The following is a 12,785-nucleotide window of genomic DNA, read 5'->3' as shown; positions in this document are numbered from 1 at the left end:
TTTACTACTGATCTGAGTTTATGCGAAGCCAATAGAAAGATCCCAATTATTGTTAAATACCCAGAGTAGAAATTTGCTGCTAAACTGCTGTATAGTATCGGTCTCAGGTTGGTTTTTGTAAACATCTTATTTTATGTACTCAAATTATCACAGGGATACCACACACAGAGCTGAACTTTAAACACACGGTCCCAGTCACATTCATGGTCTGAAAAAAATACACAGAATACAACTTGCATTAGGGACTGATTTACCTGATTTTAAAAATAGTTTGCCATGGTTGAGAGAATCTACTTAAGCAGAAAGAGCAGTATTTCCGCCCAACTTAATATTTCAAAATACAATTGATGGCAAAATGAGATAATCTGAATATTCTTAACAGGAGTTTTGACGGGTAGGAACGTTCACACCACACCAGGACATTTACACCGCACCAGGCATTCACACTGCATCAGGTGTTCACACTGCATCAGGTGTTCACACTGTATCAGAAAATGCAGAGGCAGGTCTGTGGGTCACGCTCTTAGAGATCTCAGTGGGCCAGTATGTCACCTTGAGACATCAGCCTACTATTGTAACAACATCCTGTCTGGTTTCTATGGAATAGACCACATTCAAAAACAAAATGAACCATATTATATAAAGCCAAAGGGAAAGGAAACCTCAAGAGTGTCGTGCCTTCTCTAACCCAAGAGTTAGGAGTTAGGAGGCCTTCATACTATGCCGGTCCTACGAACTTGGGCTGGGCCCCTGAGCCCACCAACAAGGGTGGGATTTAGAGGAAGAAAGGGCCTAGGCACCCGCAGGGGCCAGCCGGAGAGACGAGGAGACAGACCTCCCTGCACTGGGGCCCATCGAGCGCTCCGCAGCCAATGCCGCAACAGGGCGGCCTGAAGCTCAGTCTGACTTCCCAGAGTCCCACCACATTTGTGATTCCCTCCTCCTTCCTCAAGTAACATCACAATGTTTATTCCACTATGAGAAATGGGGATAGTAGAATAAATGTCTTCTCTACCTCATAATCTCATAATGCTTACTCACAGGGCAGGCCCCACTTTCTGAGCGCCTACGATGTTTGTGGGCGCTGTTCCAGGCAGAAGGACCCTGGTTACTGGCACGACAGACCAGTCCTTGTCTCGTGGTACCTACACTGTAGACAAGAAAAGTAAACAGGGCGAGCGTGGAGAACACGGGTCAGGAATTCTTCAGAGGGTCTGACAAAAGATCAGACCTAGAACCTTGCCCGGCATAATGTAGGCACTCACAAACCAAGTGGATCTGCCTCCCAGAAAAAGAAATGAAAACACGTTAAATTTTGCATCCATTTTCAGGAGATTCACAGCCCATCTATGGATCTCAGCTTAAGAATTTCGTTGCAGAGGGAAGGAAGAAGAGGTCTACGGGGGTGAAGAAGCACGGGGAGGGGAGGGGCCTGAGAACCAGGAGGAAAATACCATGAAAACAGACCACTATAAGGCAAGCATGCAAGTGCGAGGCACACAAAATTAAAAGGGCAAAATGGAAAAACGGATGGAGGGAACCTAGAAGAGGTTAGTCAGGGAAGGCTTCCAAGAAGAGACAAAAACCCGAGCTGAGCCTTCTTTTCAAAAAAAATTTTTTTCTTACTGTTTACATTTCCTTTTATAAAAGTAACGCATACTCAGTGCAGAAAACTTAGAAATTCTTGGAAAATGTGAAGAAAACATACCAATAGCCCCACTGCCCAGAAACAGCTAATGTAAACCGTGTGTGTGTGTGTGTGTGTGTGTATGTGTGTGTGTGTACTGTGTGTGTGCATGTGTATAGACACACAAAGGTGTGTAACAAGATGGAAGCAAACATATCCATTTGGTGTTTGGAAGAAGTAATTTGATAATCTGAGAAGATTCCAAAGAGGCATGCTAAAGCTTTGTGGTCATTAAGTGGCCTCCTATGGCAGTTTTTCAAACTCTGGGTCACAAGCTCCTAGCAGTCATTAAACAGAAAACATGGACTGCAGTTTATAGGAAAGGTACACACTGTTTTATTAAACTTTCTTTAGAGATATGTGTGTGTATGTATGTGAGTGCTGTGTGTAAAGTTTGCAACGTTAACTTTACTTTTTACTTGAAACCCAGGATAGTTTGAATGTATGTACATTTGAGGCAAGAGCTGGGGCAGACTTGGATTGTTCTGAATATTAGAGGGGTAAGGAATTAGTGGTCCCCAGAATGTAATAAAGCAAAGACAGTGATGGCTGGAGGGGAGCGGAGGTGGGGGGCGGGCAGGGAAGCTTCCCGAGTAGTGGAAATACAGCCTAGAGGAGACTTTGAAAGAGAGAACCTCGGATCAGTGGAGATTGTTACATTGTTTCTAAGGGATGCGGTGGTGTAAATGCTCATCACTTTTCTTATTATATCCTCTACAGTAACGTCCATGCTGATCAGCTTTGTGCATATGAAGTCTTCGGGAATTCAGAGAGAGGCTGAGCTCCGCATATGAGTTGGCACAGAGAAAAAATCTGAGTCCACATGTGTGGGATATGAAAGCTAGAGCGTGAAGAAGATATTTTGGGTCTATATATCTGTATCTATTTTTTTTTTTTTGCAAAAATGGAATCATATAATATATACTACTTTTATCCTACTTCCCCTTGCAGATATGGAGATAGTTTGAATGTCTATCATGTCAATAGACACTTTTCTGCTAACGAGCGATTTTATTAGCATTTTGGAATTCCACTGTAGGGAATTTATTGTTAACTGTGTATGTAACTACTGTTCTGGTGCTGGACATTGTGATTATTTAATATTCTGAATTGATCATTCTCAATGCTCATCTCTTAGAGATAATACTACTGCTTAGAGCCATAATTAGTGGGACTGGCCAAAGAGAAGTATCATTATACTCATTACACTTTATTATCTACTTGGGTGTCCATCCTATGAAGGAGGACCCTTTTACCAAGCACCAAGGACAGTGGCAGGCGTAGGGTACGTAGGGAGCAGGGAGCAGCCAGGCTGGAGGTGAAGGAAGGCTATACATTGGCAACGGTGGTAAATCAACTATAATCTCTCATCTTATACAATTCTTGACATTTCTTGGGATTTAAAGTGCTTCTTGCAAAAACTATAAGCCTAGTTTGAATAATCATAGGAATATATTTAAATTTGAAAATAAATTTGAAAATAAAAATTAGACTTGCTTTAGGGAAATTTTAAGCCAACAGAAATATGACCAACAATTGTCAGTTTCAAAGTCATTGGCTTTTCAGGCATCCTGCAGATTAATTCCCAGATATATAAAAAGTGTCCCAGCGGGGTGCCTGGGTGGCTCAGTCAGCTAAGCGTCTGACTCTTGATCTCAGCTCAGGTCTTGATCTCAGGATCAAAAGTTCAAGCCCTGCTTTGGGCTCAACACCCAACGTGAGTTTAAAAAAAAGAAACCCCAGAACAAATAATTTTTTTAAAAATGTCATTGGGATTTAGACCAAAGAAATAGGTACTAACAGTAAAAGGAGGAAAATTACTTGATTCCTTTCTTCCCCTCACTTCTCAGATCCCATCAACCATTAGCCAACATTTCTCCAATCCATCTCCTCCCTTTCGCCTCTATTTCAGGCACCCACCATTTCCTGTCCAGTTTCCCTGCCTGGCTCCCTGAAATCTACCCTTCATGCCACCACCAGAGTGAACTATCTGAAATGCAGATCTGGGGGCGCCTGGGTGGCTCAGTCAGTAAGTGTCCGACTTCGGCTCAGGTCATGATCTCATGGTTTGTGGGTTCGAGCCCCACGTCGGGCTCTGTGCTGACAGTTCAGAGCCTGGAGTCTGCTTTGGATTCTGTGTCTCCCTCTCTCTCTGCCCCTCCCCTGCTCATGCTCTGTCTCTCTCTTAAAAAAAAATGCAAATCTGCTATTGGGTCATGGTTAACATCTTCACTGGTTCCCCAATACCTATAGGACACAGAAATAGGTCCGCGACCCAGGCCTCCTTCCTGCTTCCCACCTTCCAACACGCCCTGTTTGTGGTTCATGTGACATCACTTTCCTCTCCAGGTTTCCTCTCTGCCTGCCATGCAGCCTTGCACACCCTCTGAAGTTATGTTTTGGTGTCCCTTCCTCCAGAAAGTCCTCCAACATCTCCCAGGCTGGATTTATGCCTCTCTTCAGCAATCTATGCAGATACACACACATGTCTACCAAAGTCTTTACTCCATGGGGCCCATGGGGATAGGGTGAGGGCTTTACACTTCCCTCTTTCCCCAGAGATCAGAGATCAGTGATTAATGTATCTTCTCAGTCCCCATAGCCTGGAGTCCCTGTCATGTAACAGGTATTCACTTTGTCTGTTTGCTATTGTTGTTGCTGCTGTTGCTTTGGATGGACCAAACCATATTGTAGCTTAAAGGGCTGAAAATCTACTAATAAGGACGGATGGAAAGAAATGAGGGCACAATCAAGGCACAAATGAGGGCACAAGGAATCAGTGTATATCAACACTAACCATTAGCTAACAGCTTTTAAATTAAAACAGTTTCAGTTCCTGGAAAATCATTCATTGACTCAACATAGTTTTATACATTGGGACCTCAGAGATTGGGAAGGCCTGGTTCACGCTGAAGACTTCTCCATCTGATAATAGAAAAGGACACACAATGCCATGAACGCAGTGCTCTAAGTGCTGGAAAACAGAAACACTGGAAACCAGAGGGAACCAACTAGGTAGGATAAAGGAACGGCAGTCCCAGTGAGAGCTCAGATTTTCAGTTAGCCTCGCCCTACCCAACCCCCCAAATTTCACCCTAAAAGTAGTTCTCATGTGAGATACCTGGAGAGCAGGCCCCAGACATTTTCCAGCCTTTCCTAGGGTCACTGACTCTCCATGCTGAAGAGGAGGAGGTCTGGAACCAAGATAGGAGCGTGGGCCTGGGGGGAAGGGCCATGGCAGCTGCCCCTGGCCACCTCCCTTGCACTTGCTCAGGCCTCCCTGTTCTAGGGACAAGCCCAAGAAATCTGGGACCCTCTGATCCAGCCGAGCCCAGCAGGTGGACACGGTGGCGTAATTCAAAATAGGAGCCATGAAATACGGCACCAATGCCTCTGTGTTTGAAGGGCTGGGTGGAAAAGCTGGAGTGCTTCCAGACACAAGGCCCAGAAGTGATTATTTTACAGTGGGAGACATAACAGAAGTTGAGTATATTTGGTCTGAGCAAGAAATAATCATCTGTTTCCAAGGATCGTCTTCTAAGGGCTGTTCTGCCTGGCCATGTAAAACAAGGAGAATGTTCTCCCGCCTCAATTCTAGATTCTCTTCTTCACCTATGATACAGAAATCACTGGTATTGCATAAAACGTCAACTTTGGCTGATTAAACAACAACAACAACAGCTCTCACAAAATTTGCAAGTTAATCGTCGTTCTTTAATATATCAGGCCACCAGGGAAACCAGAAGCTTAGAAAATCTGTAACTCGTTCCAAGTGACTGCTGTAAAATTTGTAAAGTCAAAGTCATTTATGTAACTGCTGCCAACCCTAACATTCAGCTCCATTAAACATGACCTACAAACCCTAGAAGATAAGGACCAACTAACAACACAATGAGTAGTTCAATGGCCTAAACAGAGTGAGGGAGAGCCTCTAGTGAGATCAAAGCACGTTTGTGATTAATAGCTGTGATTAGTATTTATTGAGTGCTTACTGGATACACATCCTTACACAATAACAGTTCAGGTTTATATTACTTAATGACAGTAATTAGACACACAAAGAATTGAGTGTTTTTTTCCAAATGTGAGGATACAGGTAAGAGGTTATAAAATATGCTTTTAAAGTTGTATATTCCCATCTAACTCTGCTTTTGGCTCATTATTTTCCCTGCTTCTACAGTTTTGGGGAGACTGAAAAAGGCGAGCTTGAAGGTAAAAATGATTACAAAGTCATGGAGTGAGTGTCTCCTAAGCGCCTGGCATTGGGCGACATGCTTGAGAAACAAATGATTGGGACATGGGTCCTGTTCTCAAGGAACTCAGAGTCTAACAAGTCGACATTCAAAGAATAAAGATGGCGTCCTGTGAACTTGATCAAAGTGTGGTCTGAACACAGTGTTGAGTAATGCAGACAGTGGGTGAAGGAAGGCATCCCACAAGAGAGCACAGCTGACCTGTCTCTTGAGAAACATGAGGTCCATAGGCCTAGAAGGAAAACTATTCTAGACTTCAGGGAACATAGGCGAGAGCATCTGGCCACGTATTCTCGAAGACTAGGGTTCAGTCTCAGGCACCTTTCATCCCCAAACCTACCGCACTCCCCTATTACCAGAGTTGGCACTCAGTAAATATCTGCAGAGTGTGTGTATAAACAATAAATGAATGAATTAATAATTAAATGGACACAGATCGTCTTTCTTTCTTTTTAAAAAATTTTTAAAAAATGTTTTCTTTATTTCTGAGAGAGAAACAGACAGACAGCATGAGCAGGGGAGGGTCAGAGAGAGAGGGAGATAGAGGCTCCAGGCTCTGAGCTAGCTGTCAGCACAGAGCCCAACATGGGGCTCGAACCCACGAACTGTGAGATCATGACCTGAGCCGAAGTTAGACACTTAACCAACTGAGCCACCCAGGCGCCCCACATATCTTCTTTCTATATATACTCAGAAATGATCCTAGATCCCTGAGAAGGAGGAAGAATATCCCTTTGAGAGCCTATGGCATGAGAGGAAAGTGGATGCTTACACTCCTTGCTCATTAGAGCCACAAAGGTGGAACAGAGAAACCGAAGTCCTCCTATTAAGGAGGACCTATTTCTCATGAAATCTACTCCATGACACAGTCGCAGTGCCTGGATTAGTCACACCTCAAACTTGTCCTTCAGGTAACACGCCCACTGCTCGGCAGTGCCCGTGAGTGCAGCAGTCATGGGCGGGTCTCCCCGCCCGTGAGCTAGAAAGCACGACCTGATGATCACACTGCGCTCCGGAGTATGAAGGACATGCAGTGGAACAGAGGGGTGAAGGGATGAGAGATGCTCACAGAGCCACGAGAAACCATGCAGTCCACACGGCCACTTCCACGCTTCGACCAGTGATCTGTCCCCACACACAGTCCTGCAGGGTGGCTCGAAGCCCTACCCTTTTACCCTTATCCTAAAGTTTAAATGTTTACAGATGTTCTTACTTAGATTCTTTTTTAAATTAGAGCCAACTTAAACTTTAAGAATGATTAATAATTTCTACGATTTATCAAGGCTTTTAGTACAGTAATGTGAGTTTCGCCTTCCCAAAGGGTGGGTAGTTTACACAATACGTCCCCAATTATATCCTCCATTGGTTTTTCAAAGACTATTTTGTGGAAGTGATTGTTCACAAAATACATATGGAAAAGTGCTGCCCCACCCCTTGGGGCCACAACAAATGTAGCAGGGGAGCCAAGAGGCAGCAATGTTGCATTATTGTGTGTGTGTGTATCTGTGTGTGAAGCAGTCGTGTGCTATGATCATCATCTTGGCAAATATCATGACCTGATTAAGAAAGGAAAATGTGGGGGGTGCCTGGGTGTCTCAGTGGGTTAAGCATCCAACTTCAGCTCACATCATGATCTCACAGTCTGTGGGTTCGAGCCCCACACTGGGCTCTATGCTGACAGCTCAGAGCCTGGAGCCTGCCTCAGATTCTGTGTCTCCATCTCTCTCTCTCTCTGCCCCTCCCCTGTTTGTGTGCTTTCCCTCTCAAAAATAAAATAAACATTAAAGAAATAAATTTAAAAAACGGAAAGGAAAATGGATGCTTAGACCAAAAAAAAAAAAAAAGATAAAAAGAGAAGAGGAAAAATGACATTCACCCAATTGAGAGAGAGGATCGTTGTTCACTACTTGCTGATTTCTTCATTCATTATCAGTCTAGGGATGGGACTTCATGCATTCACAGCACCCTTTAAACACCAGGCATGGGTTCTCAATCCAAGCATTTATCAAAAACCATTCTGAAACCATTTGCATGGTCAGCAGCCCAGCCCCTTAAGAAAACACTCCTTCTAGGACTCCGTGCAAGGAAGAGATCAGCTCCCTCCAGAAAGCAGAGCCGCAGCCCCCACCATCCGCAACCAGGTAGCAGGTCATCCAGAAATCTGTACGCAAGGGTGATTCTCTAGGCTGAACAGTGGCCACTGCCTTTCCCGCCAGGCAGCTGTGGAACGTCTGCTTGGTATAAGAGTGCTCCGTTGGCCCAGCTTCTGGGGGGTGCCAGGCTGGTCTCCACAACCCGGGGCAAGAGAAAGCAAAAAAGGGAATGGAGAAAGCTCCCTGTCTTCTGCCTCCCAGTTGCTTGCCTCCTCTCGGGTACAAGAGGGGAAACTGCATGGAGAGTGTGCTGCGGATTTGTACGTCTTCATTCGTCTGACCCTAGTGGTTTCTCCAAGGTGGAGCAGAAGCTCTTTGAATGCACGGGGCCACTTGCCCTGAGCACCCGATGGACCAACACTTCCCTTTGCCCTCCATGAAACGTACTGAATGACGACCAGGGCGTGCTCAGTGCTCGTGGCCTCCAGTACGACTGCGCGCCGCTGCTCCGCCCGCGTGCCTGCTCCCTGGTCACTTGTGTTCCCTCCCAAGCCTGCTTAGGCTGTCTACACATGCAGAGCTTAAGGTTTAGTGAAATCGGAAGTGATGGGTTAAAAAAAAAAAAAAGTTTGCGGATTCGATGAAAACAGAGTTGAATAATTTCAGAAGAATCAACAAAGCAGAGTTTATGTTTTGCTTTTGTTTTTTTTTTAAGTCTGTCAAATTAAGTGTGCAGGAGATAATCGTAAAAAGTCTGGTGGGAGAGCATCATTGAAACAGAAAATTCTGCAAGGCAGCTGGCTGCTCCCCAGGGGTCTCATGTTCTCGGCTGGTTTAGAGAAACCAAAATTGGATGAGTCAAAAGATGCAACTTTGATGTGGTTTGTCCAGGAAGAAAGATGTGGCGCTCCATGTGAGGTGGTCAGACGCAGAGGAAATGTCTTCGCCCAGCATAGATCCTTGTTATGATTTCCTGGCCTTTCAGTTACTCATCCAGCTTCTGGACTCGAGCTTGCTCGACAAGCCAGCTTTGTGAAACATCTGCTCACCTGCACCTAATACTTTCCTCTTGATAATTAGCAGCAGCCCAGCTCCCTCCTTCGGGAAACAGATTATCGAGTGAGTCCAGGAGAAAATAGGAGAGCAGCAGGCAGAGATCATAGAGTCTACTTTATTACCTGAACTGTACCTTAGAAGTCACCTTATCTCTTCAGGCCTCAGTTTCCTCATCTATAAAGGAACAAGTCTGTTGAGCAAGGATGGAGAGTGAGAAGTAGATGCTAAGACAAGGGGGGGGTCACCCTAATCTTTCCGGTGTCTCGGATTCTTTAAAATGCTGTTCTGTGCAGTTCAGTTCATAGAAGATAGACAGCGTTCCTGAAAACATTTACTCATCTTTATTTGGAACATAAAATATAAATATTTGGAAAATTTACATGAATTGATTGTTAATGTTAAGAATAAGAAAATGTACTTCAGAAAGGTGATATTACTTAGGGGCCCCTGGGTCGCTCAGTCAGTTAAGTGTCTGACTCTTGATTTCAGCTCAGGTCATGATCTCACGGTTTGAGCCCCACATCAGGTTCTGCACTGATAGCATGAAGCCTGCTTAGGATTCTGTCTTCCTCTCTCTGTGCCCCTCCTCCACTTTCTCTCTCTCAAAATGAATAAATATAAACTTTAAAAAAAGTAATCTTATTTAGAAATTTTTACTACAAAGAATAAAATGTAAAGTGATATATATAATTCTAATACAAAAATACAAGCTTATATATAATAAGCACCCAATATGTGTGTGCACACACGTGTATGTGTGTTTATGTATATATATATGTTTATATATATTCAAATAAGATTTAAGTTACCAACATTCAATTGATCATTTGTATCCTTATGATTTGAGAATGGGAAAAAAGTCTCTAAGATCCACATCTCCAATGTCCATGCTTTCTACAATAAGCTTTTGGGAGAAACCATACTTACTAATTTACAGTTCCAAAGTGGACTACAAGCTTCAGTTCTGGGAATAGCACGTAACAGAAAATGGTTCAAAGATTTTCCAGGATTAATTTTAATTCTGCAAGTACAAGGATGCAAACAGTTCCTGGCTGGAGAACATAAACTGCTCAAAGAAACAAACGTTGCCTTCTTTAAAATCTAGAGTTCTGCAGCAGAACCGCAGTGTAAAATTAAGCTCGGGATTCAATTTCAGTTACAAATGAATTTCTTTAACAGCAGCGAGGCTTATCAAGAATATGTGCTTCTAGATAAGATGAAAATTAGTAGAGAGCACCAATATTGTTTTGATATTTCTTTCATGTTAACTAGAATGGTATCTGAGGTACGTGTGCTACAAAAATTAGACAAACACCAGACTCCGAGGCAAAGATACGCAAAGATAAGAGATTTAAATTAGGCACACATCACCTTTTAAAATAGCCATTTGCCACTTGTGAGTGGGAAAAGTAATTGTAACGTTCAGTTTACACGCTGCCTTAGCATCTATATCAATTTCAAGTTTTCTTTTATGATTCAGCTATTCCAAGAGCCTGAAAATATTTCATTAAAAATTAATGTGTTACCCACACAAACGGCAAATATTGAAAAATGGGAACATAAATAAAAACTAATAAAAATAGTAAGTCTACTAATACTGAAGAGGAAGGAAGACAGGAGGGGGAGGCGAGCATGTGAAAGGGAGAGAGATTTTAAACATCCGGTTTCTATTCTGGACCGTTTATAGAAACAGACAGACACAGCAAGCGGAAGCCAAATATATTCTCGGGCTCTGACAGGATTTGTTTTCTATCTTGTCATTATTTGTACTATATTCTTCCTAATGCCGCCTCTCCGGTGTTCTAGATTTCCGGGCCGACGACACCCGCCTGGCTGCGCGCTTGCACAGGGAGCTGTGGACGGCTGGGCGCGTTCTCGAGCCTGGCTGCCTGGTGCGCGCACTCGCGGCGGTTTGCAGGCAGGAGGGGGCCGTGCATCCTCCCCGAATCCCTCCCAACGACTTCCCGAGGCCAGAGCCCAAGACCCCTGGTCTGCCGCACAAAGGTCCAGACGAATGCCTGGTGCCCGTTTCACTGAGGTGGCAACCAAAGCAAACGAACGCACTCAACTCACCTCACTCTTTGTTTGCTCATTTTACAAGAGAGATTTCATGTCAAACAGCAGACAAGTACCTACCTTATTCCATCTCAGCCCTTGCAATTTAAATGGCACGGAGAGAAAGTCACATTGCTTATTAAACATGCAGCCGTGGACACACACTTGTCCCTACATCAAAATAACACACAATAGAGTTCTCCTACACCAAACGTAATGAGGGCACTATTTTGAAAATATGAAAGATTTGTTTATGCAGACTATAAAAACATCCCTTTGCATCAAAATAAGTGTCCCTCTTTATTGCACACTGATTATTTTCTATAGAATTTAAATTGTACATGAAAGTATAATTGTGCCTTGTTTAATGTAAATTGATTGTCTCAATTATTGGGAAAGGATTTGAATTTTAATGGACTATTTTGCTGGAGATGTGCCAAGCGTATCAGCAAAAAACTCTAATAGCTCTCGCTGTGGAGGTACACAGCCAAACAGTTTTAGAGAAATCAGGAAAGACGGCGGGCTCCAGAACTGGTCCTCAAGTGGTCCAGAATGGTTAGTAAGCTTTTCTCCACGAGCAAGAAATCAGCCGTTAACTTTCCACATTGCAAGAGAATGTGACAGTGAGGCTGTAATTTGGTTCCTCGCTCTGAAAAAATGGGAAGGTCCACATATCAGTAGGAAGGGCTTCTGGGACTGTACTTTTCATTTTAATGTTCTTTCTTTCTGCACATTAGGTGATCTGTGCAACCGGGGCTTCCCCCCGAAGGTGGAACTGACATAAAATCCCGTAGCACCATGTCACACAGGCACGGGGACACCCTTGAACGCGACACTTGAATGTCGGAGGGAAGCCGCCCCAGGAAGTTGGCCACAGGCACATCCCAGCAGCAGGCCACCATCGTTACAGCTTGACATGTCGTCTTTTTATAAATCCAGCGTCTATGAATTCAAGCAGATCCCCTCCACACTTACAATCGCGGGCAAGAGCAGACCTCAGCCGTTTGGCGACCCAGATGGTTGCAGCATCGCTCTAGTTAAATTCCAACCAGTGATGCCGGAGGTATGGATACACATCTGCCCGAAATTGCCAGCCTCCTCGGATCTTTTTCTTAAAGCCTCAGCCTCAAGAAGCACTGCTGAGACAGGTGTAAAAATCGCCTCCAGTCATAGTATGATGTACTCTTTACTACACAGCCCAACTTATATCTTGGCTATAAGCCATCGTGAATTTAACTGCTATCTGAGATATTTTAGGAATTGAAAATATAAAGTTTTAATCATCTGACTCCTCAAAGAGCCTTTTTTTGCAATGGAAAACTAGCAGTATTAATCTAGACATACATACAGATGTTATGTGCAGAGTATAGACTGAGACCTGGGGCAGTGATAAAAATTTCTTCTCCTAAGAGCGTCTGTTTGGCTCAGTCGGTTTAGCGTCTGACTCGGGCTCAGGTCATGATCCTGTGGTTCGTGGGTTCGAGCCCCACGTCGTGCTCTGTGCTGACAGCTCAGAGCCTGGAGCTACTTTGAATTCTGTGTCTCTCTCTTCTTTCTCTCTCTCTCTCAAAAATAAGTAAATATTAAATTTTTTTAAATTTTCTTCTCCTATTCATTAAACTTTTCTATGATGGTAAAGAA

General features: G+C 43.8%; 1 protein-coding gene across 9 annotated transcripts in view; it reads right to left on the bottom strand.

The window, feature by feature from the left end:
• The window catches only part of SDCCAG8 (SHH signaling and ciliogenesis regulator SDCCAG8), a 250,681-nt gene that overhangs the window by 43,818 nt on the left and 194,078 nt on the right, over nt 1-12,785 (bottom strand). Inside the window, exon 17 of one of the 9 annotated variants that reach the window (XM_077761818.1) lies at nt 8,758-9,131. The exons of 7 other annotated variants lie outside the window; for them this stretch is intronic. In XM_077761818.1, coding sequence (XP_077617944.1) covers nt 9,110-9,131 — 22 coding nt within the window. In that variant the 3' untranslated portion in view covers nt 8,758-9,109. Of the gene's footprint in view, nt 1-8,757; nt 9,132-9,204; nt 9,264-12,785 lie in introns of those variants that run through there. One more of the 9 variants, XR_013334574.1, reaches the window with a different exon arrangement.

This window comes from Crocuta crocuta, unplaced genomic scaffold, assembly GCF_008692635.1.
Source record: "Crocuta crocuta isolate KB4526 unplaced genomic scaffold, BGI_CrCroc_1.0 scaffold243, whole genome shotgun sequence".
NCBI classification, from domain to species: domain Eukaryota; kingdom Metazoa; phylum Chordata; class Mammalia; order Carnivora; family Hyaenidae; genus Crocuta; species Crocuta crocuta.
Note: the sequence above shows the minus strand (reverse complement) of the source record. Positions and strands in the feature narration are given on the sequence as shown.